Source organism: Corvus moneduloides, chromosome 12 (assembly GCF_009650955.1).
Source record: "Corvus moneduloides isolate bCorMon1 chromosome 12, bCorMon1.pri, whole genome shotgun sequence".
NCBI lineage: Eukaryota > Metazoa > Chordata > Aves > Passeriformes > Corvidae > Corvus > Corvus moneduloides.
The window spans coordinates 6,270,196-6,295,666 of record NC_045487.1 but is presented as its reverse complement, the minus strand read 5'-3'; the positions used below and the strand labels follow the sequence as shown (position 1 = coordinate 6,295,666).

Sequence of the window (25,471 nt, the reverse complement as noted above, 5' to 3'; positions counted from 1 at the left end):
CGTCCAGGGCATAATGCATGCTTTATGCTGCACAGATGGCTGGGATAGGATGTCAAGAAAACGATTTCCACATTCCCACTGAATGCAATTAATGGAGTGCTGGATGCTGAGTACTGACAGAGTGCAACAGGAAGACAACTAACAACTACATATCTCTACAGTACTACTTCTAGATTAAAACTCTGTACTTCAGATATTAGCCTAAATAATCTATTTTCTTGGGACCTGGCCCATCTCACCACTCAGTTACCTTTTCTTGGATGAGAAGCAATTATGTCACTGAAGTTTCCCTTCTCATATGTTTACCCAAGAAAGTATGGTCACAGCTTTTTTTAATACTGCCAGTAATACTCGCATGAGAACAGGCTGTTGATGATGATGCATGAGTTTTTATTTCTAGCAGGAGGAGATTATTTAGTACGTGTAATCCCTAGGGGGAAACCTGCAAAGCAACGGGAGCAGTAAAAAAATTCAGGCTGCTTTTTCTGGCCAGATATGGATGCCATTAGTGGGGAGTAAGGGAGCCATGTAGGTCAGTGTCTTAAATAGTGCATGAAAATTCGGCTCAAGGGGTCAGAGCCTGCGCTGCATCTGTGAGGCTGCACTGCCACCTGGTGCGGTCTGCGGCGCTCACAGCCTCTGCCCAGCGCCGCCTTTGCCTTGGTTTTCGTCTCAAACACCCGCCAAAGGACAGCAAAGCTGTTACAAACGCTGACTGTTGGGTTTGGTTATGTAAACAGATAGGAATAGGACAACACACGGGTACGGGAATCAGAAGCAGCTGAGCAATGGTGACAGCCATTCCCTCTGCATCTGTCACAGCTGCACAGGGGAGAGGGCTTCAGCTGCCAGGACAGAGTTACTGCAGATTACTGCCAACTCACCGAATGCTTTAGCCTTTGCAGCTGACTGTGTTGTGTCACCAGGTGAGCCAGGCTTGGCAAAGGTGATTGTGTTTGTGCCTCCGAGCAGGTGAAGCAACCTGGAACCTCCCACGTAGGTGTTAGCACAGCCAGGTACTTCTCTCCAGCCAGGCCTTCCTCAACAAGGATCCCTGACTAATGAGGACGAATCTCATCCCCGAATTGAGGTGGTGACAGCAAAGGGCAAAAAGGTTAAAGAACAGGCAATTTCCCGTTGCTTCCTGGAGCCTCGCTGTATTCACGCCTGTCTCTGAAAATACAGAGCTGGAAGCACTTAATGGCCCCAAAATCACAGAATTGCTCAGATGGGAAGGGACCTTTGGAGATCATCCAGTCCAATCCCCCTACCAGGGCAGAACCACCTGGAGCAGGTGGCACAGGAACGTGTCCAGGTGGGCTTTGAATGTCTCCAGAGAGCGAGAATCTATGAGCCTCCTGGGCAGCTGTTCCAGTGCTCTGCCACCCTCCATGTAAAGAAGTTCTTCCTCATGTTGAGGCGGAACTTGTGTTTTTATGGCCATTGCTCTTAGTCCTGCTGCTGGGCACCACCACCAAGTGTCCAGCACCGTCCTCTTGGCACCCGCCTATGAGATGCTCGTATGCACTAATGAGATCCCCTCTCACTTGTCTCCCTCGTACTGAAGACCCCAGAACTGGACAGAGCACTCCAGATATGCCTCACTAGGACTGAGCAGAGCGGCCTAAACCCCTGTGATACCCGTGCCGAGCTCAGCCGGGTCCCCTTGTGGTGTCCATCCCCTCGGTGACCGGAGTGACCCCGCCGCACGGGGCGGTGCCGCGGGAACTACAACTCCCATGGTGCCGCGGGGCCGGGCGGAAGCAGGGCGCGCCGGCGGAGCGGGGCCGCGCCGAGCCCATGGCTGCGCTCAAGTACGCGGGGCTGGAGGACACGGACAGCGAGGAGGAGCTGCCGCCGGGCTGGGAGGAGCGCACCACCAAGGACGGCTGGGTTTACTACGCCAAGTAAGGGCGGGCGCGGGGCGAACCCGCCGGGAGCGCTCTGACCGCCTGCTCTCCCCGGGGCAGCGTCCGCGGAGCCGCTTCCCCCGCACCGCCCCTCACGGCCGAGCCGCGGGGCTGGGGCGGCGGGACCGGGCTGCGGGTGACGCGGGGGCTGTGTGCGGTGTCCGGGCAGCGCTGGGCTGCGTGTGCGGGACGGGCTCTGGCAGCCGCAGCCGCCCCTGCTGAGCCCCCCGAGCGGGGAGCGGTGCTGAGCCGCCGCCACCTGCCCCGCCTGGGAGCGGTGCTGGGGCCGCTCGTGGCAGCGGCCGGGAGCCGTCCCGGAGCTGTTCGAATGCACCTCAGGGCGCCGTGCGCGATCTTTATGCGTTCTGGTTAAGCCTTACACAATACTGCACACTGGTCAGTTTTCTTCGGAGAAGAGACAGGTCCGATGGAAGTTAAAAGCTGTGCATGCTGTTCCTCAGCTCTCCAGTACACCTTGGGCAGGAGATAAGAGAATCGCATTTAGCACCCTCTGCCCGTGCCACTGGACGTGATTCCATCCTCCCCGGTTACAAAGGGGATGTGCTGCAGGATGAACTAACTCGGTAGAATATATGTTTATACACTTTCTCCTCTCATGCGGTTTTTGTAGCCATGCTGATCTTGGGCTCCCCTTCGGTCCGTTTAAAGCTATGAGATTTATTCCCTTCCACAAAAAAGTGGAACAGTATGGTTCATTCTCACCCGTGGTGAGTTGGCCTCTTCCTCCCAAGGTCTGCTCTTATAAACACTGGGCAGAATGCTTTAGTTTATCCACGCTTTGTAAGCGCTGCAGTTTCTCTCTAGGTGTTCGTTTTCCTTAGGTCAATTTCCTGTGTATTTCCTTTGACTTCAAAAGCTCTCTTAGGAAGGAATCACTTGGTGAAAGTAACAAACCTATGAAATAATGTATTACTGAGCAGAATTGTTACACAATCAGTTCAACAGGTCAGGTTCTGAACTCTTGTGAAGCTGCACCAGTTCAGTTTAATGACATAACATGAATATATCTTTACTGTCTGAAAATCTCACCCAGTGTGTCTAAAAATATATTGGACATGAAGAGGTGTTGCACTGTTGCTGCCTTTAATGTACACTCTGTATGTGTGATACTTCTGCATATTCTGGGAGTTTTATTTTAAACCTCATCACCAGTATGAACTTTTAGCTGGAATAAGATTATTTTGGTTTAAGACCCCAGGACAGACCTTTAAAAGTGTTTATGATGAGTTAGGTGTGCACACAGGTGGACAGCATTTGTTTGTCAGGCTGCTGTAATTTGGTTAAATACCTCCTATTTTCAGGTCACACAGGTGCACTTGTCTAGTCTCAGCTTCCCAGCTGTGATCCCTGTAATGCCACGTGCTGTTACTATGGGGCTGCTGTAAGAAGGAAAAGTTGCTTGTGTTGTGTGTAAATCGCTGCTGGGCCTGTGGGTTATTTGTGGTTATTTGTGTGCTATTTATTGCTGTTGTCACTCTTTATTTCACACTTGGGCAGCTATGAATTTGGACACTCAATTAATCCCTGCCTGACTCTTAAAACTTGACTGTTATTTAAAAATACTTAATGAAAGGTGGGATTTTAATATCCTACCCAATTTCAGCACTTTGGTTATTTTAAGACCTTGTTTATGTGCACATCACTTTGATTATTCGTCTATAGTGAAGAAGATCTTATGATGGAATATTTTAATTCTGCTAGTGACTTAAATGATTAAAGTTTCTGAATTAGAAGAAAAGATGGGGTACCATTGTTATGCGAATTAAATAAATATCCTGCTAGTCAAGGCCTGTGGATAAACTTACCTGTCCGAAACTACGATTGCTCATCTAAAAGTCCAACTTACTTATGTTATACTCTGCAAATCAATATTGTTAGGCAGGAGTTTTAGAAAGGTGCTTTTGTAATTTGAAGACTTTCTAATATTATTACTATTAGTTTGAGATAAATTATTTTCTAGCTTCTTTCTTCTTTATTTCTGCCAAGGATAGTTATCTTTTTGAGGTGTTTTCTGAGTCTGTTAATGTTATTTTTTAAATGAGTTTTTTGGTTTTTTTTCTTCTCATAAGCAACAAAACTTGCATTGGAAGTTAAATATTTATTTGAACTTTTATAGCCTTCTATGCTGTCTCGTTAGTTACTTTCAGACCTGTGGCGATATTTTGGATTACATCTGGAAGATTATTAGGAAATTTTTTTAAAATCTTAAACTTTTTCTTTTCCTGCAGCCACCTAGAAGAAAAAACACAGTGGGAACATCCTAAGTCTGGGAAGAGGAAACGTGTTGCAGGAGGTTTGTGTTAAACTTTTGTAATGAGCTGAGATTATGTTACAAACATTTAGTTATTCCACAAACTCCAACTGATCTCATTTTGATCTCCTAGTTGTCACTAATCACCTAGGTTAACTGAGCTTGCAGAATACATCTGATTTCTGTGGGGTTTTACCTCTGTGATTGTGTCTGTGTAGAGTGATCACTTTGCAGTTTTATGGCTTTCCTGTATTGCTCCATAAAGCTAAAGTACTAATTCCAGGTTACAGGGTTTTTTTTAGTGTGGCCTGTAAAGCATATAGTCAAAAGCTGGAGTTCTGTGTTCCTGGTGTCCATCAGGTAATATTTATGGTTGGATTATATTCTTCAAAGAATGTATTTCATCAAGGAATATCCCTGGCACAGAAAGAAGCCTCATTAGTTTTCATTTTACCTGTTTCCCCCAACTCAGTTGAATATTTGTGCCAGAACAGAAGGCAGTGTTGCAGGACACTTCCAGAGGAAAATGACTTCTCAGGAATCTTGGATCAGTGCCTTAAACCAGATCTTTCCAGAAGCTTCTGTACTTGGGGGTACTGTGCTGTTGGCAAGCCATGTTTCTTTTGGCATTGGTAATCTGACTATAAGTGGAAGGTTTTCAGTAAATCTTAAGTCAGTCAAAGTGAAATGAGTACTTTCAAGCCAGGATTAGAAATACTGTAAATGCCATCTGTTAGGTACTTTTGTAGAATCTTTTATACAAGAATTTGTTACGTAAAGATTTGTAATTTTTGTTCTTTTATTTATCCTTCCAACTTCATTGAATCTTATAGGTTTGATTTGTTGTATTTCATGCCCACTTGAGGGCTCTGATCTTTCAACTTGGTATGTGTTAGACATAACTTTTCCTGTATGTGTTTGCTATTTATTTTAGCAGGGATAGATACTGAACTGTGAGTACTATAGCTGTGTATGTGCTTGGAAGCATGATTGCATTTTGCTGGGGGTTTTTTGTGCTATAACATGAATTAATCTTTATAAGGATTTTTTCAGATTGTCTTTATACTTAATCTGCCAGTCTTTACACTTGTACCAGATCTTCTGTGTATTGTACTTCTATGAGAGAGCAACTGTGTGTGATTAGGGAAGCAATCCTTCCTTCAAGTTCTGATATTGAGGGGCAGCAGGTAGCTGCACCACCTACAGTAATAATGCAGAATTGTGTCTCGTCAGTCTGAGAAATCACTTAAACTTCAAACTGAAGAGTATTCTAATGCCTGAAAATAAAGTTAATGTTTTATGTGCTTCCTAGATCTGCCGTATGGATGGGAGCAGGAGACTGATGAAAATGGACAAGTCTATTTTGTAGAGTAAGTATCTCAAATTGCAGAGTGTGTTGAAGGAGGACAGCTGGGTTACATGCTGAGTAGCCTTTTGAGTTATCATACTGTGACAATGTCAGCTGGAAAGACAAAGAGATTAATAAATACAGCTTCAGAATCCATATGCAGATATTGCAGTGTCTACTGTTTCAAGGACAAGTGTGGGGTCCTTTTATAGACTTGCTAAGAGAGCATGATCTTTCCTAATATAACAAGACTTTTTTCTTTTTTCCCCCTGACAAAATTCTGCCTTTTATGTCAGGGGTTCACATGAAATTCAGAATGGCTTGTGAAGTATGGAAATACAATTATTAATGGATGCTGTCGCAACTGGAAAAAAGTTTTATTAAAAAAAGTAATTGGCATGATTTTAAGCAAACTGAAAAAAAAAGAATTTGATTTTTGGGAATTTAAATAATCCATTTGAATTGTACACAGCAGTGGCTGAAATACATTTAAAATCTAAATGCAGAGTATAGAGGGGTCCAAACAGTTGAGTTTTTGTGTTCTTTTGCAGCCACATAAACAAAAGGACTACTTACCTTGACCCAAGACTGGCCTTTACAGTTGAAGATAATCCAGTAAAACCTACCACTAGACAAAAATATGATGGGAACAGTACTGCAATGGAAATTCTCCAAGGACGTGACTTGAGTGGGAAAGTGGTTATAATCACAGGAGCCAATTCAGGAATAGGTAGGTTAACGTTGCACATAAGGTAAAATACGGCAAATTTTATCTTTCAGGCTACTTGATTGTTTAAACATCTCTGTATTTTCGGTTTTCAAACTTGATTTGCACTTTTTCCCTATAAAATCTCTAGTTAGAAAGGTGTTTTTGAAAAATGTGTGAAGAATTTGAAGCTTACAGGAGATCTACAGGAAAGACATCAAGTGCTGAAACAATTGATTTTTGTCTAGAAAAATATTGGTGGAAGCATTTACCGTGATGCAAATATATAAAGGATGGCTGTGAAAGAGAAGGGAAGTTTCTTATTATGATCTTGGTGGCTAGAACAAGGAGTGAGATTTGTATGGCTGCAGGACACTTCAGGTAAAGTATTCAGAAAAACTTCTAATGCCAGCAAGTAAACTCAGGTAAAGATTTTCCCAGGAGGCTGCAGAATTTTTATCTCCGAAGGTACTTTCAAGTGAATTTGATGATGAACTTGTGTTGGGATGTTTTACTTGATGCTCCTTGAGTTCAAAGAAATACAATTTATGACCTTTAGTAATCCCTGTTAGTTGTATTGTCTCACAGGTTCACAAATCCTTTCAGACACCCAGCTTGTTTAGATATCTGTTAAGTATTACTGCTTCTATAGTGGGTGAGTGAGAGATTCAGGTAACTGTTGGTCTCTTGTTGCCTTTCGTTGTTTGCATTTTTCTTTGGGATGGGATTACATCAATATTGAACTAGTCCTTATGCAAGTTATTTGGTGGTTTTTATTTTAGTTCAGAATTTTGACTTAAATCCATTTCTGAGGGGATTGGAAAACCTTGGAGATGTTTTGGAAAATGTGTTAACAGCAGAACTTATCACTCCAAATTCTCTTAGTCTTTATTTCTAAATTATTTAAGGCAGTGTTATCCCACAGGAGTCAGATGAAGAATTTAGAGCTTTACTGTGTCTTGCAGTTTAGGCCTTAACAGCACCTGTCCTGCTGTCACTGCCTGATGTGCTGCTACAGATTGGCACTGCAGTTGGGGCAGCAAGCGTTGTACTTGCCTGTCTCAATGAATTTGGGCTTTCTAGTGAGGTTTATGTTCCAAATTCTTGGTACAGTATTTCTCTACATTGCATCCAGCAGTACAATTTGCTTTGTATGCAACTTTGCAGTCTCTGAACATTTAAAGAATTACCTGGACTCAAAGGGATTTGCCTTCAGCAGGAGCAGAGCTGCCATTCAGCCTTGCTGAATGAGTGGGAGGTGTTTCAAACATGGCAAAAGATAAATCCAATATATATGATAGTTTTGTGAAGATTTTTTCTTGTTTTTGATGTTTCTCCCTTAGTTAATAATCTGGATTGGTCACAAGTAATCAATCATGTCCTTGCCCCAAATCTTTTTGGCTTGTGACATACATGCCTAAATAAACACACACACACATCTATATTTGTATTTATGTATATATACTTTCTTGATTTCTCTTGTGGATGAGGGCAGGATGTCATCCCTGTTCAGAAGTATATCAAGAAGAGTGAGAGCATTAGTGAAATAAGCCTTGGGCTTGTGCTGCCATGTGAGGTTAGGACAAAAAGAGTCCATAAGTATGAAGGTATCAAATTTGTGATTAAGATGGTATTTATGGCCTATATAACTCAAAAATTTGCATATCATGTTGCATTTAGTGTTGCTTTAGTCCTATGCTGTGTCTGATATTTCTTACCAGTTGCCATGGAGCATGGATTAATTAGCTGGTTCAAGGGGACTCTTACCAGTTTTGGAGCTTATTTTGCAGTTATTTTAGGGTTTCAGTGCTCTGCTCCACTTTGTGTTGTAGATATTCCTTTTAAATTTTCTGTGTGTAGTGGATGTAATAGTTTCCTCCCTGAGTACTTTGAGGAGTAAACAATTCCTGTGATTTTTTTTTTTAGAGGCAAGCATAAATAATTCCAGGGAAGTATTGTTGTCCATTAAATAGAAAGAGATAGAAAAATGATGTATTACTTGTTGAGCATTTGTACTCAATTAGTGCAAGGAAAAAAAAAAATCACTGAACCCTTTGATTGTTGTCCAAATGAGTGTCAGTGGTATATTTGAAAATAACTAACTATGGTATCTGTCCATTTGTTGAGAAATGTTTCATTTCAGGATGGGTAGAACAAAGATCAAGCTGTAACTTGGTAGGCTGCAGTCAGAAAAATGCATTTTCAATTACTGCATTGCTGCGTGCTCAAGATAAAGTTTGGCAGATGCTGAGAATCCCTTGAAAGATGGATGAACATGTAAGCGATGTTTTTATTCATCCATGTACGCTGCTTTAAGATAGCAATATTAAAAACAGATCAGCAAAGATGGAATGATATCTTAATTCACTTTATTTGTGAATCTAATACAGGGAATCCTACATAGCTTGTCAGGAACACTTCTGTTTTTTTCTTATAGTTGAAAAATCTCAACTTCTGGAAAATAGAGATGCTTGCTTAGTTACTGAGGGAATACTTTGGATGACTTCAGCAGTTTTAGGGTTTTAGTGGTGTTACACGTTGCCTCAGTGCCATTAACTTAACATGTCTGTAAATAGGGAGACTGTCTGCCCTGTGGTGGTTTTTTTCATTCCTGATTAGGAAAGTGGTCTGGAAGAATTTCCTAGATTATATACCTACTTTCTTAACTTAATCCTTAAAATTGCTGTGAAAAGTGTGAGGGAAAAATACTAAAAAATAACATTTATACGCACAATTATTTTAAATTAGCAACTTGGAAAAGGTTAATGAATGATTCTGTTCTTACAATACAAAGAGGTCACAGCAGATCAAGAGTTATTAGTGAAATATTTTCTTTTTTATTTTGGAAGATTTTTCTTTTGACAGTGCAGTCCAAGTATTCTTTAGGGTTTCTTTTCCCATCTATTTTTTTAAGTTCTATCAAAATTTTACTCTGAATATCACATTAGAAATTTGAGGTAACTTTTGGTCCCAGTAAAGCTGGTGTATTCAAAAGAAGTAGGACAGACTTACTGAACAGTTTAGTCTTGTGCTGCCAGTCCTGGTTTTAACAGCATATTGTTCTCTGTACATTTAAACATGAGTAGTGTAAATTTTCAGTTGGTTCTGATAGAGTCAGTAAGACTTACTCCACCGGGAGGAATTGAAGGTCTCTGTGCAATTTTGAGTGTTGTCTTTCTTTTTAAAGGTCTCAGCATGAGCTTACAGAGAAAGAGCTTCCCCAGCTTGCTGCTGGTATGAGCCAAGCCTTGCTCACCAGTGTTGCCAGTAGAGGTCTGTGTTGCTCTTTGAAAATACTGAACAAAAGCGACCTGGTGCTTTTTCCTGTTCTTAGGAATTGCTCCTGTAATTCTGTTGTTTGTGTTCTCAATTATTAGGGCTAGAATTGTAAATTTATAAAAGCATGTAAGCAGTTCCTCTAGGTTTAATTTTATACAGAGATGTGGTATTTTCAACTGTGTGTCAGTGATCTCAAATAATACTTTATTTTTTTTTTAAATACTCTAACTTGGTTTTAATATCAGAGAGAGTTGTGTAGTTAATATGATTTTCTGACTTCTATAAAAATTGCTGTCTGTTTTTGAGGATCATATATGATCTGTATGACCTTGGGACCACGACGTCTTCTGGTTTGTGTCAGCTGCAGTTGCATCTAACCCACGGTGACTGTGGAGCGTGTCTGAGTAGTGAGGTGCAAATGGTGTTGCAGTATATTATAGAAGGGTGAAATGGGTCTGTTCTGTTCAGCCAGGGAGATTCCACAAAGTAGGTTGTTTCTTAATGCTTTTCCAAGATTTTATCACAGAACTGTATTGATAATCACAACCAAGCAGTTGCTTGAACTGGGATTCTAATTTTTCTGCCAGAGGAAGGTCAGAAGAAGCCTGTTCCTTGCTTTTGGAAGGGATGCCCAGAACAACCAGATCAGGTTTTTTTCAGATGGTGAAGAAAATCCAGAAGCTCCAGCCACAATGTGTCTTGCTGTATTGCTTTCCTTGATTATGTTTTAATATTTCAGATTGTTTCCTCAAAATAATTGTTGTTTAGTGTTTTGTCAGTCAGAATTCTCTTTTTGCACTTTTACTTCTGTGCAATGGAGAAGCCTTAGCCAGGAGAGAAGCTGTGGATTAGGTACTAAATCAGTGCTTAAAAGATGGGGCACTTCTCCAGTGAGATTTTGGTGTGTATATACATTAGGTGTGAGAAGTTACCATGTTTCTTTTATTTCTTGTACAGAACTTCAGTATTAGCAACTTCTGTCCTACTGATGCAAAAGGTTGGGAAATGTGCTTATAATTTATCTCAATTAAACATCTGCTTTATGATATAAAATGTAGTTTTGAATGACTGGCCATTTAATTTTTATAAATGATAAACAGAAGTTTTTCTATTTTATTCTTTTCTCTGGTACCTTTTTCCCTAATGACTCTCTGAGCAACCTGGTCTAGTGGAAAGTGTCCCTGTTCATGGCGGGGGGTTTGACCTGGGTGAGATTTAAGGTCCCTTCCAACCCAAACCATTCTGTGATTCTCTGATTATGTTTTTTGTGTGAAAAACTAGCTTGAAATAGTAAAAAAAAAAAAAAGGGGTTATTACAAAACTTGTGCAAATTAGATTGCAGCATATCACTGAGGTTTTGAAACTCTAAAAAGCCTGGTTACAACTAAAATAATTGGTAAATATTAGCAGAAGGTGATGTGTTCCATTAAAACATTTTTTTACAAACCAAGGAAATGCTAATCAACCCACTTTTTTCCTCTTAACTACTAAAATAGATTTAGCAGCTATACTCTTTCATTCTTTCTTTAAAAATTGATTTATGTCATACAGCTGATTTGCATCCCCTTAAAGGTAGTCAGTACTTGAGGATCAGGTGTATGAAATCAGGGGAAAAGACTTAAAGCTTTAACTCTGCTTTGAGTTCAGCTCTCAGGATAGGGCCCGTGCAGGTTTTGGAATGCTTTGTATATTTAGTGCGCTGCATTCCCAGTATTAAATGTTGTAATTAATTGCAGTGAGGGTTTGTATATAGACACAAACATACCTGAACGTTGTGAAACTATGGAAGGTAACATTTTGACAATGAGTGTCTTGATAATTTCCTTAGTATTAATCATCATGGTAACAGATAGATGATTAGGTTTGGTTCACACATGGTGGTGCTTTTGTGATAAACACAAATTATGTAGCTCTGCAATTTATCTTGTGCCTTTCTTTGTATCACCTGCACTTCCTTCTGAAATCTCTCTCGTATGGGACATTATTTGAACACTTTACATCTGTGAGCAATGTAGAATGGCTACTGCTCTTAAATCCTTCTGTTCCCAGAATACTAGAAACTTTTCTGACTCCCTTACTGGAAAAATACAGCAAGGTTTTAGTGGTCGGGGATGTGGAATTAACTGTGTTAATTCTAGGACCAGTAGTGTCCAAGATCAGATAATGTCAAGGTGGAAATAAACTTGGAACTATTGGAAAGCTGGGAATCTTTGTTTTCAGTAAGCATACAGTGCTAACATTCATTCAGAAGAGCCCATGACCATTTTTTTTGGTCATCACTTTATTGTATTGGGAGAGAAGCTGTTTTCAGTAGCTTTTTTAAACTTTTTTTCTATTTATTAAAGTAGTATAAAAGATGAGTGAACCTGCCCATAACCAATACAATGCAGGTGGCCAGGCTGCTGTGCTGTGCCTGTGCTTTTGTACTTTGTAGTGGCAGAAGGTAATGAAAGTGTTTAGTGGGAGAATTCCTGGTTGCTGAGCTATCTCCTCTTTGTGTAGCAGTGTTTGAGCACTTCCTATGTTACTCTTGTTCTCAATCTTTCTCCTAGTTAAAAAGCAGAATCTACCTTCAGAGCCTTAATAGAGCCAGCTGTGGTTAACCTTTGTTGTATTTCTTAGGGCAGTTGAGTGATCACTAATTGCATAATTGGTATTTAAGCTACTACTTGTAAGAGAAGAAAAATTAAACTTTTAAAACTTACCTAGATTTTGTGTGAAGACTCTTTAAGGTCTCTAATAGATGCTGGCTACTTTTCACCACTATGCCCTGAATCTGTGGGCAGTGGAGAGATCAGAAAAGTATGATTAAAAAGAATATTTTTATTTCTTAAGGAATCAAAAATTGACTGCTCTGTACCTGCAGAGGAGAGAATTTTGTGAATATGGGGAGCTATTGTATTTCAGAATTTACTGAGGTTATTTGTGGGTGACAGCATTTTTGCTGAGGCTTCATCAGCCTTCAGAAAGAAGGTAACATTTGCTGGATTTTAGTTAGACCAGTGAATGGTCTTATTCAAGTCAAACTCTGATCATATGGGAGGAATAAAACAGACCCTTTACATACATTGAGTACTTGATTTTATTAGTGTTAGTCTGCCTGTCTTAAATATGTTCATTGTCTTTTGCTGTACTGCCTGGTGTTTGGTGGTCTAAGCCCACACATGTTTGTCTGTCAGTAAGGAATTATTCAGCTCTATTTTTGAGCTAGTTTGCAAGTTTTCCTTGAAAAATGTGCACATTTTTCTTGAAAGCACTGTTTACTTTGTAATTTCTCTCTTCTGTTTCCACATGAAATAAGGGTTTTGCAACTGACAGGGCTTCTACAAAGGAGCTGCTCAGGATAGCCTTTGTTTCAGATTCACTTTATGATTTATTGTATGGTTTTGGAATTTCTCTTATGCTGGAACACCTGAACTTTGTCAGCATTGAAAAAGTCAGCTTGTTTTTGTTGGAGAGTTTGTTTTGGGAAAAAAATCTCAGAGAAAAGACTTCAGTCTGGTTTTGGTCTGTATTGTTATTTTTCTCAATTCCATTCATATGATGATTTTAAGGTTTCTTAGTGTAAACGTCTTTTTTATATGGCTTATTATGTTGAAAAAAGAACAAGGTGTTTGCTTTCTAGTAATTATCTATTATTTGTATCCTGTTTCTTACAAGAGCAGAAAAAGGGATGTGAACTGGGGGAGCAAACTTGGACAATGCCTCTTGAGTGGTCTTTTCCCTGGTTTAGTGAAAAGAGTTTGTTGTCTGAATCAAAATTAATGTTCATAAATATGTGAAATCCTGTGGATTAATGAAACTTTTGCCTGTTTTTATTAAGAAGAATTTCTGTACGTGATTCTGTTGTAGCTCAGTGGGGCACAGAGAAAAGGAAATGCTGGATTTTGCTAAGGAGAGGCATCTCATGTTCTCAAACAGCAGAACTTGTGGTGAAGGAACTCTTACCGCCTTTGCATGGCTGGAGGTTTCCATGCTGGAAGTGTTTCCTGTGTGGAGAACTGGAGTGGTGCTTATTTATGGAGGTTTGGGCTCAAAGCTTATTGTGAGGCAGACAGAAAGATCAGCAATATATAACCTTGGATTGTTTTTCTTGGCCAAGTCCTAGCTGTCCCTGAGACTGTTTTCATGGGATACTTTTGTATTTATTGGGCTTTTAAAAGCATGGATGAGTTGTTCCTTGATGTATATTTTGATTTCTTTGGGAATCTTAGGCTCCATGTATCGTGAATTATCTTACACTGCATGAGTAGCACTAACATGAATGAAAATGTTGGTGCCTGTGTAGAAGTTTTGTTGTTTGCTTCTTACTTACACTTAGCTAGTTTTTTTCCAGGCCTTTCTTTCATGGAAGTCCAAACCTTTGTAGCAGGCATGAATTTTGCTGTACCAGTTTTTTGAGGGAATGGGAGTATGGTGCTTTTCCAGAAGAGCCTGGGTCTTGCAGGAAGTGTATTTTTGACCAGAGTAGAGTATTGGGGTAATTGATGTAGAAAAGCACAATTTATGGAGTAGAATGTGCCTGTGGGGTGGAACTTTTAACTCCTCCTGTTGTGGGATGTTTGTAGCTGTCAGTCAGGGATTAGTACTGATGTAGTTTGAACAACTAAAAAGCCACTAAAAGCTATTGTTTTTAAACTTTGCTTAATAGAAGAGGATTCTCTTTAATTTACAGTGCTGTATTCTTAAAATTTATGTCAGGTAATAATGAGTGAGTTTCCACGAGTGCCATCACTCTGTTTTAACTCTGGCTTAATATTGTGGAATATTAATACTGCTCTGCTTTACATAAGGCTCCAACTGCTTACCTGTTACATACTGTAAATATTAAGAGGTCCTCTTGGACTTCCTGTAACTTATTTTTCTTATTGAGTAGGCTGAAAAAGGTGTCAGATGTTCATACTGCTTTTTCATGTCCATTTTGATGAATCTATTTATTACTTGTGTAATGAGCAGTACACATGGTTGGTTAGCCAAGTTATTGAACTTCATCAGCCTTGGCTGAAATTCACAATGCATGTGAAACTTATAACATGTAAGAAATTACATTTGGGCTAAAAGGTTCAATAATGATTACTACTTGTAAAGGAATATTTGCACAAAGGATGGGATTGAGCTGTGTGCCTGTGTTGTACTTTCTGGTATTCCTCTTGCAGAGGAAAAACATATTTGTAGAAGAGAGAACCTTCGTAGGTGGTACTTATTTCTTGTCTCCTCTCTAAGAGCTAGAAAGACTTTTCAATTTCATTGCTTTTCTGTCGTTTGAAATATTTAATTTCACAAAGGTTCTTCTTATTATTTTATGCATACTTCATAGTGTAGAGGTGAAAAGAACTTTTGCATGATTCAATTTGTCTTGCTGCAACATCGAGATTACTCTTTGCATCATTTTGTTTCCTCCATGTTTTGAAAACTCATTGTGCTTCAAGAATTGTTTGAATACATACATGTGCATCTGTATTATTTTGGAATGCTTGTTAGATGGTGCAGAGGGAAGAGGTTGCTAAATGCATTTTATTTTCTAATGACATTGTCCTCTGAGACAAATAGGGACTTTGCTAGATACCGACAACTCTAGTTACAGCCTGTAGATGTACATTAATGTGATGTTTTTGGCTTATTAGCAAAAAATTTGTAGCGACTATATCTAAGTAGACCCACAAGAAGGAATCAGTATCTTATGTCCCTTTTAAGTGTCCCATGCTTGACTGAGCCAAGGTGTTACAAGGTTTTGAAACTTAAGTCTGAAACAGTAAATCCCTACCAAGAAGGAAGTGAAAGGAGACAGGTAAAAACCTGGGAAGATCAAAACCCTGAACTGATTAAAGGAGTTTTGTCTTCAGAATTTGCAAGGCCAGAACTTTGTCTGAATTAGAGAATAGGAATAGTACAGTGAGAAAGCAACTGGTCTTAAGTTCATCCTAAAATCTACAATACACAGAGTTTTTTAAAAGACAGTGTGTGATTTAGTAAAATATGTCAAATGTCACATTCTTTCAGGAGTTCCCAGGGGAAGACCCTCAAAAAGAAAAGTACTTTTGTCTTCCTTTTTTAAAATTAGTTAATGGTATTTGCAGTTTTTAGGTCACACATTAAACTCTTATGCCTTTCTCATGTTTTTATTTTTCTTCTGTGAATGGGAGATTCTTTTCTTCTCCTTTTTCCATTTATTCTATTGGCTTGTCATTTTAATATGTGAGATCTCTGTAGCTTTACGTTCAGCTACATAACCTCAGTATTTTTGTTCCTGTGATATCCAGCTGCTTTTGATTTCTTGCTGTATGTTGTGGATTTCAGTACTTCATCTGTTGCTTCAGAAAACTCCCTACAGTCTGTCTTCAAATCTGAATAGTTTCATAGTAATACACTTTGTTTCCTCTCCTTCAATTAATTATGGTTACCTTAGTCACTGTTTCTAAGTTCCTGTTCTTAGTTAATATCTTCTTTGTATTAAAAATACTGGTGAACTTAGGTTTTCTGATGGTTGTTATACTTTCTTGATAGAAATAATAAATGTGTGAGAAAGGAATTGTCACAGTTCAGTTGTGGATGTATTTATTTAAATCTTGTTCATGCACTGTGACTTGAGGTTCTGAACAATGAGTGTTGCTTAGAAATTTTTCATATTTTTCCCAGGTTATGTTGTCTTTTCAGAAGGTACATTTGTGCCTCCTCATTATTTATTCTTTATCCAAGCAGCTTTAACACAATACATTCTCTAAGTGGGTTTCCTTTATTTTTTATGTGAAAAGCAAAATCATAACACTTGTGGGGCATTTTCCTCTTGTGGTGATTAGGCAAAATTCTGCCTTTGTGCAAAAAATCACTGTTTAAAAGTTTTTGAGGAGGCTTGCTTATTCCCCTATATCACAAATAAATTGAAGAAAACAGTATCATGTTGTGTATTCAGAGATTCAGGAACTGTGAGAGATTCTGATCATGTTGTTCTTCTGCTGTTAGCAAGCATGAGCAGCATGTCTGGCTTCTGTACATTTGTACATTGTAGATATTAATTATGCTACTTAAGATTTTGAGAAATGTGTTATTAACCTTATTTTACTTATGGAGCCATGTATGGGTGCAGTAAATTACCTAAATTTACGGCATATGTCCATGTCCATATTCCAGTTTAAAGTGGGAGCTGGATTGTTCTGTCACAAGATAAAATATATATTTCTCTGAATGCTATTTTAATTCTTCAGCAGAGGGAGTAATTAAGATATATTAAGAGTAGAAAATATGGCAACTAGAAAAGAAAGCTTTTTTTAAAGAAAGCTTTATTTGTTTGGGTCTGTGTCCAGCTGTGAGCAGATGCTGAGGGGTATAAACTTACTCTTGCTGAAAGATTTTTAATTCTGAAGGTAAAATTGGATTATTTTGTGCCTTGCTAAGCAAAGAGGAGTGCATAAAAATGTGCATGACCTATTTGGCAGCACCCTTCTGGCATCCTGAGTGAATGAAGATTGCGATCTCTGAGAAGGTGTCTCACTGTGTCTGAATCGAAGCTGTGGTCCAGGGAATAGAGCCTGGGACTTCCTGGTTCTGGTCTTGGCATCTGGCACCTTAAACACTCATCTCTAGCAAAACAAAGTTATGTATCTAGAATGTAAGGCAGAGAGAGGCTTTGTGATAGAATAGATGAAAAAACTTGGTGTGGAGTATGTAGCTGTAATTGGTCCTTGGCTTTACAGGATGGTTGTCACTGAGCTCTTGGGTGGGCTGCTGGTGTTCCAGCTGTTAGCAGGTAGACTTTAAATGTCTTCTGAAAAAATACAAATTAATTTTGGTGTGGGAAGATGCATGGCACGTTTTGATGCACTTCTTGAAGATGTGGCAGAGAGGTCTTCGATGATTTTTTTTTTTTTTTTAATTTTTTTTTTTTTTTTTTTTTGCCCATGGCCTTACGTTGTGATTGATGACTTTTAATTCTTGCTTGTTTTCCATTCTTCTTGCTTTGTGTACAGACACTTTTTGTTAATACTGTTCTTATTCTCCATCTTTTGTTTCAGAACTCCATCTCCTGCCTTACTTTGTATGTCGGAACCACATGATGGATCATTTGAGTTACATAACAGCTTCCCATCTCCCTCTTCCCTTCGTAGTTTAAAGCGCACACAAAGGTTTGCCAGTTTTGAACTGGAGAGATCAATGAACTGCATCCTCCCCATATTCAGGTCTTTTTGCAGGATCCTCAAATGACTTTTTTATTAAAACCTTCCTTTGCTGCCAAACTAAACAAGTTGTCTTATCTCATGTGGCCCAAAGACAGTGGTGGGTGGTGACTGCCAGCAATCAGGAAGTGTTGTTTGAATTTTCAGTCTGTTCCTTTCCCCTCGATACAAATAGGACCTGGCTCTGTGTTTGATTCTCTAAGACATCTCTTTTTTTTGTAAGCTGAACTGTGAGCTTTTTAGAACAGAACCTTGGTTTATTATTTATCTGTAAAATGTCTAGTGTGCATTTTAAAATATTTCACTGTTTGTGTAACTGATACAAATAAATATCAAGTTTGTTTTAAGAAAAAAATTGGTCCAATTTATGTTGTAGCACTTTCTCTGTATCTTTACATAACACTGAGCATTTCTCATGAAATGATTTTGAGATTAAAGCTGGGAGGATCTAGCACTTTAGCTGACAGCACAGTATGTCTTTTAATTATTCTGCCTTGGATGAAGTATTCCTCTTTATTGAATTTACTTCTTTTATTAACATTGCACTGTTGTACTTGCCAAAATGAGGTTCAAAACATGCAACTAATTTTTTTGTTATGTTTAATTAGGGCTCAGCAATATAGAAACCTATGACAGTGTTGGCTAACAGAGGAACAGAAGTGTACTTGAAAAGAAACTAGACAATTTCTGGCTTTTTTCTCCATTTTTGCTTTGGTGGGAAAAACTGTTGTGTTGCCTAAAGCTACTGCTGATGCAAAGAGCAGCTTTAGAGAAGAAATGTTTGCCAACCCCATTTCTCTGAACTTGGAACTTGTTTTTTTAAATATCTGATTTAAAAAACAAAAAGCCCAGGAGACACAGTCAAAGATAAATTTTAAATTCTCTGGGAATTTTTCTGGTCATTTGTGTAAGGTTGTCTAAGAAGGTGTGTTAAAAATCATAGCAATAAGGGAGGAAAAAAGCCCCGAAGTTTTGGAAAGTAGTTGGGGGGAAATAAAAAGCAAAGACCCCACCCCTCGAAACAGCTTTTAAAATCTAGTTGATGCTGAATGTCTGATCAGACTTATGTTCCATTAGGAATGCTCTGAAGGCTCGCATTCTCCAGAACACAAACCCCCTTCAAGGGTGTGTGGATCAGATAGAAACTGAAGTCTCTTTTTTGTTGGCCTTTGCTGCTGCTGGTGTTGGGTAAATCCTTTGGTTTGTGTGGGACTGGTAAGTTTTGTTGCCACCACCTCTCTTTAGCTCACCTCAGCTGTGCTGTTAAATAACGACGAGGCTACAGTAGCATGCACAAAAATGTTATTTATTTCCTTAATAATGTATTGAAGTTACAGTATTTATAATGAGACTGGCTTTATTTAAGCAAATGAACAGAAGAACTGGTCACTTATCCCAGAGCTGCTAAACCTTCATAATTACTGCTGAGACATGGAGTGCCCTAAATGTCACATCAAATTTGACTGCTCAGACCTGATCTAGATTTCATCAAGATGCTGGTTTGATGTTGACTTATGTTATGGGCAGATTTGTTGTTTTCTGCTACTCCAGATTTCAGTTAAATGTTTAATTTGGAAGTGTTTATTTTGCAGTAAAAATAGAAGTGGTGTGTTAACATGACTGTAGTCTAACAAAATATTTTTTTATCCCTTATGAATATAAGCATATGTAATTCTGAATAATTTAGGGTTTTTACTAAAATAAAGAATATGAGTCACACTAAAATAAGTTCTGCTTATTTTGAGACAGACTGCTCTTTCAGGTTTCTTTTAAAATGTGTGTAACTCTATTTGACTTAACTTGGTAATAATACGTTTAAATGCACTTTTAGGTGGAAAAGTTGTTTTTGTTTAGAAAATGTGAAGTTGTGTGTTGAGTTGCTTCAGATTCAGATGCCTGTCTGCCTTCATGATATGTTATCTGTTACAATGGAAAAAATTGTATGCAAACAGAAAAATAAACTCTTTAATAAATTCTCCTTAAACATTAAATGATAAAGCCAAATGCTAAACTTTGATATGTTTTTTTTAAATACAGTAATTGATTTGTGTTAGGAAAACTGGCTGACTTGCTTGCAAGAAGCCACAATGTCATTTTTAAAGACAATCAAAAGAAAACATGGATTTCTTCTATGCTTGAAGAAACACTGAGAACAAAAAGTTCAAACAGAATAATCCCCAGTTGCAGATGTGATGCTAAGATAGGAACAGCTGTGTTAATTTCTGCAACTTTTTTTAATATTGGTAAAATTCCATAGGCCACTGGGCTTATACAATACACGTAAGAAATATTCAGTCAAAATTTGTTTGGGATTTGGTAATAGATGAAGAAAGGCAAGATGAAAAAATGAAAGCTGAGAGTTGGGGGTTTTTGCCCCCCCTTAAAGGAGTGCATTTTATCTCAAAAGAGCTTTGGCCTTGGTTGAAATGGAAGATACAATTCTGAACCCTTTCTGACTGTGATTTTTGGTCACTGATGTACATCTGAAGCAAGGAGTAGATATGAAAGACAGGACTGGGATTTGACAGAAAATTAATTTCTTATCTCTGATTCTCCTTCTTCCCTTCAGTTTAATCCCTGGCCCCTGTTCATCTGTTCAGGCACATTACAGGACCTGCTTGTATTTAGATGACTTGGGAAGTGAAAAAAACCAACCTTGATTGGGATGTTCTGCGTAGTTTAGTATTTCAGTTTTAGTTTTGTCTCCCCTCATGTTTCCATTAGGCTCTTTTAAGACTATCTTAGTTGTAAACCACTCTGTCTCCACGTATTTTAGGGCCGGAAATTTAGTGGTTGGTGGGAATTGCCTTGACACAACCCAAGCAAGGTCTTACCCTGGGACATGACAGGTAGCTTGGCTCTGTATTTAATGTGCTGCATTCTCATTCCAGGCTCGAGCCCTTGGCTGTTATTCCAAAGTTTATATTGGATAGTAGCACCTCTGCATGGTGAAGGATCAGCAATATCTGTTTGGGTCTGCTGTGGGACCTTTGGGTAGCTGAGATACTGATCAGAGCTGGGTGAAACAGCTGAAAGGACTCAAGTCCCAGCTTCCTTAATGTTGTGGCATCCTAGAGTGGGGTTGGAGGATTGGGCAGTGAACTGGAGCAGATACCAGATCTGATGGCAACCCCATGGCTCTTAGTTGCAGTGTATTTGTGATGTATGTGCCTGACATGGGCACTGTGCTGGATTTTTGCTTGCATGCAGCACCATCAGTCACAAACTCAGCTTTCTTTCCCTCAAATGATACATTTTAAATTTTTTACAGCAACAATAAGCGGCAGATATTTATAATCCCATTAATTTAAGGGTGTTTTAAAATGTTTGTTTAGTGTTGCGCTCCCTTCAGAGAAAACAAAATATCTTGGGGTTTTGTTAGTGACAACAGCAGTGCACTTACTGTTAAGAATAAATTGGCCTTGCCCAGGACAGTGAATTGCAAAAAAGTGTAAGGAGTGCATATTTTTGGGTTGGTTAGATGGAAAACAGAACCAATGCATTACTCATCCTGCTTCGTTTGGGTTGGCTTTTTCTGTGCTTCATGGCTCCAAGAAAAACACGTTTGTCCAATTTACACACAAAGGGAGAGGCAGGATGTGTCTTTCATATAACATCACACTTTGCAATGAAAAATATCAGTATGTGTCATTGCCATGTGCCTGCAAACACATGGAAACAAAGGCAGCATTAGTATTCCATGGGAATTTCTCATTTTAGATCAAGTTTCTTAAAATATCTTGGTGTTTTAGTTGCTTGAACACTTGCATTTGGAGCAAGTTGAATAATGTGTCTCTTAAGATTTTTATCCTAAATATCCGTACTGAAGCAGAGTGGATGCGGCCAAGATATTCGGATATGGAATGCGTGGTGCTTTTTTGGCTCTGAAATGTGTGAGTTTGTCAAGGATGTGATGTTTTGCACGTGCCTGTGCAAGCTCTGTTGGATGTTGCACTCTGGAACCACCAGCACAGGCAGCAGTGATCCTGCTTGCAGAAGATTCTTCTCTAAATCACACCTCGGTGTTGCAGTATTTCAGCCTGAAAAGAAGCTTGCTTACCCAGAATTCTTTATAGCTTCATCTGTAGCACATTTGAATCTTCTTTACTCCTTTTCTGAGGAAGTGTTGAATAAGATGAAATGATTCACTGTCACTGGTGTTTAGGTCTTCCACGTTTGAAGAAATCTAAGTGATTTCTAGGACACAAGTATCTTTTTTGTTTATATGTAGTTCTCTTGAGTCCCAAAAGTCAGAAAACAGTCTGTCTGCTGAGATGCAGCAGGTGGGATGAGAGTCTGTTTTGAGTTTTAAAGACCATTTGTTGCAAGCAAACCCTGTAGGCTTTTACACTGAGAACTAAGCATCAAAGAAAGATGACATCATTGTGTTTCAAATGTGTTGTAAAGGACAGCTCCAAGGTATCCTGGAGTATTTGGGCAAAGGTAGAGAAGCTGAAGAAAACTTGCTATTGTCTGAAATGTTTTGGAATTTTTCTTCTGTATTCAAACTTCCTCCTATTTGAAATAAATGAATGTTTTAAAACATGTAAAGGCCTGATGCAAATTCTTTACAAAATGTCCCCCGGTGACTGATGGACTGTATGCTGCCTGTTTAAACAAGAAATCACTGAAAAGCTTTTCCACTCAGTGAATCCCCTTCTCCATTTTACAGAGGAGGTTGCACCATTGGACAGGGCCCTGTACTCATCTGGTGTGTGTTGACACAGTGTAGTTGGCATTAATTGAGCGATGCTAACTGCTTCTTAATTGACACCATTAGCTGAAAATCTGCACCAAAATTCAGTGGCAGGAGTCGACTGCAGATAGCCAGGAACGTGAGAGTATTGAACAATCATCATAGAAGATGAAGAATGAAGTTGAGTGCTAATTTCCGGGTCTTTATGAACGAATGCTGTAAGAAAGGGCTGAAGGGTTTTAAATGTCTCTAGCAAATCCCATGGGCTTGTAGCTCTCTTGTTAGTTCTGCTCCCAGTCCTTTAGGTTAGCTGGTGATGTAGAACTGTGCCATAATGTTTATCCCCCATGTATGTCTTATTCTTAAAGAGGATTTTCACTTCTGAGTGTCGGATTAGAGCTCGTTCAGCCATAGCACCAGCAGCAAGAGTAGTTGATCTCAGCACAAACTTGAGATTTCCAGGGCAATTGCTTGAAATTAGTTTTATAAAACATTTGCTCAAAATAGTGTATTTAAATACTCCATACAATGCAGTGATTACTTTTCCGAAGTGGACATTATTTAAGTACGTTATTCTCCTGTCACATTTGGGGGAAGAGTCTCTTTTATTCCTTGTAATTGGTTGTCCTTGATGCCCAAGTCTGAAATTCTATGCTGTTTTTCTAGTGTAGTTTTTCCTACTTTTAAAACCCCCACAACTAGCGTATAATTTGTTGGCAGTGGGCTGTGCTCTCTCTTTTACCTGGGTTAAATAGCTGTGCAATAGTGCTGTGGTACAGGGAATATTCGCCACTGGAGGATATCACTTGTTTCTTGGAAAAGAACCTAATGTCATTGCTGTTAATGTCCCTTCACTGTGAAAGGGCTGTGTCACTAAGTGGTGGCAGTCTCAGATTAAGTGAAGTTTTAAGAAAATCTTTGGTTCTTTTAAAGTCCACAGAGTTACTTTTGTAGGAAGAATTAAGGTTGCTCTGGTTTCTTAATTGTGCATGCCCCTTACATAGTTATTTAGGCTTCTCTTTCTATGTAAGCCCACTGTGGTTTTTTTTAAAATGTTTTACTGTTTGGGTGTTTATGATCTTCGTGGTTTAACTTCAGTGCATGAAACCACATTCAGTGTGGATCGTGCTTTAATGGTAGTTTTTATAGAGAGGTAAGATTTTTATTCATAGAGTTTAAATGGTTCTGTACATTACTCAATCCATGTGTTAGGTTGAGGTTTTAAAATTTACTGTATATTGAAAATATAGCTGCATTTTGCTGAAGAACAAATGCTGTTGGCAAACTTAGTTTAGCAGAGTGAATCTGACAGAAAATGTTTTCCACCCTGCTAGGAGCTTTCCCCCCTGTGTAAGCTTTTTGATACTGGGGGAGCAAAGACACATTAATTGTTGTGGAAGAACCAGAGAGCTAAAGCTGTGAAAAGACTTGGATACCGAGGTGCTTCCAAACTCCTCCTTCAGGTGTTCCAGTTAGAAGTTGCATATATATATAGGTGTCCTAAATAAAGTGCAGGAGTGTTTGTGAATGAGTTTAAAATATGTCTGATGGGGAGATACATCAGCGCTTCACCTGTGGCAGCATTCAAATGGATGTTTTTTTAGCACATGATTTCACATAAAGATCCAGAACATGTCTGCCTAAGGGTGAAGGATCATTCTTTGGAAGCTCAGAGAAGAGCAAGGACATCCTGAAGAGAAGTGCTTAACACTGATCTCCAAGTTTGCAGGGAAGAGTCGAGATAGCACAAAATGAACTAAACTCACAGCGTGTAACTTGCTTAGTTTATAATGAGAATCGAGTTATTAACTATAGGGGAGAATGGGAATAAAAGGGGAATTTATTATTTTGCAGAGTTTATTATTTTGCACAGTGTGACATGGGGTAGAGTGAGCAAAACATCATCACGCTTTGCTAATTAATCTGGTCACCAGCTCTCGATCTTTGTTTAACAATAGCAAAAACTATTCCCAGGCATTCCAACTAGTTTTTAATAATATGGTCAGCTAGTCAAAATAAGTGGTTTTTGTGCAAAACAACAAGCATAACAGCTAGCTGATAGTACCCTGGTATGTCTTATATTAGTTACATGAGAAATTCTAGTTAAATATGCTTAAAGTGGAATTAGGAACAAGGGAAATCTTTGCATATGCTGTAGCTGAATTCATGTGCATGCAATGAATTATCCAGGTAATTAAAGTTGCTTGGTGCAGTGAATGGCTTTAAAAGAGATACAGGAAAATTGCTTGGCTTAAATACCATAAGTATGTAATTGCAGAAAATTGTATAAATTTGTCTTGGTGTCTGATGTTTCTATAATGTAAGTTATGTTTTGTGCTGTAACTGGGTTTTGTTGCTCCAGGGTGTTTTGGAAGTGAGACAGCCCATCTTAACGGGCTTTTTTGTAAACAGTTTTTAACAGGAAATCATGAACATGCTTTAAATATTATAAAGCTAAAATAAATGCCTGTTTTCTTCGACTTCTTCACATACTCAAATTGTTGGGCATTTCAATTTGATCCTTTCCTGGTTTAAGCTTTTCTAATTGAACTCATTAAGCCACACTACGCCTCTCTAGAAGGCAATTCCTGGCATTGTCACAGTTTTCCATGGAGATGGACACCCTGTGATACCTCTGAGTGCATCACAAATATGTAGTAGCTCACTCCTGATAGAAACCCAGGTTCTGGCTCAGTTCTCTGCACTTCATGGGCATTCTTCTCTCCCCAAAAGTCTTCATCTCCTGGTGTAAATTCTCACAGATTTTTTCCAATTAAATGAAGCTTACTTTGGACCAACTTCTATGGAGCTTTTCATTAGTGAATTGAACAGTGAACCAGAATATTTGGTTCCCCCTGCCACCGGTGGTCCTCAGATTGATGACTTTGAGGCTAACTGTGCATCTAAAGAGCCCTGAGCTCAGTTTTGGATACTCTGACACTTCCAGTGTGAAGTTGCCAGGCACAGTGGCTCTGCAGTCTCTCTGTATGGCATGTTGTTCACAGTCAAACAGGGAAGGGGCAAATACAATCCTGCTCTTGGAAGAGCTGAGGACAGTGGTAGGCAGAGAAGCTGAGTCTGTTTTTTGA

General features: G+C 39.0%; 1 protein-coding gene across 1 annotated transcript in view; it reads left to right on the top strand.

The window, feature by feature from the left end:
• The first annotated feature begins 1,763 nt into the window (after nt 1-1,763).
• Nucleotides 1,764-25,471, top strand: part of WWOX (WW domain containing oxidoreductase) — a 489,613-nt gene continuing 465,905 nt past the window's right edge. Inside the window, exons 1-4 of the mRNA XM_032122101.1 lie at nt 1,764-1,907; nt 4,160-4,224; nt 5,495-5,552; nt 6,082-6,260. Of these exons, the coding sequence (XP_031977992.1) occupies nt 1,801-1,907; nt 4,160-4,224; nt 5,495-5,552; nt 6,082-6,260 (409 nt within the window). The 5' untranslated portion in view covers nt 1,764-1,800. The remainder of the gene's footprint in view (nt 1,908-4,159; nt 4,225-5,494; nt 5,553-6,081; nt 6,261-25,471) is intronic.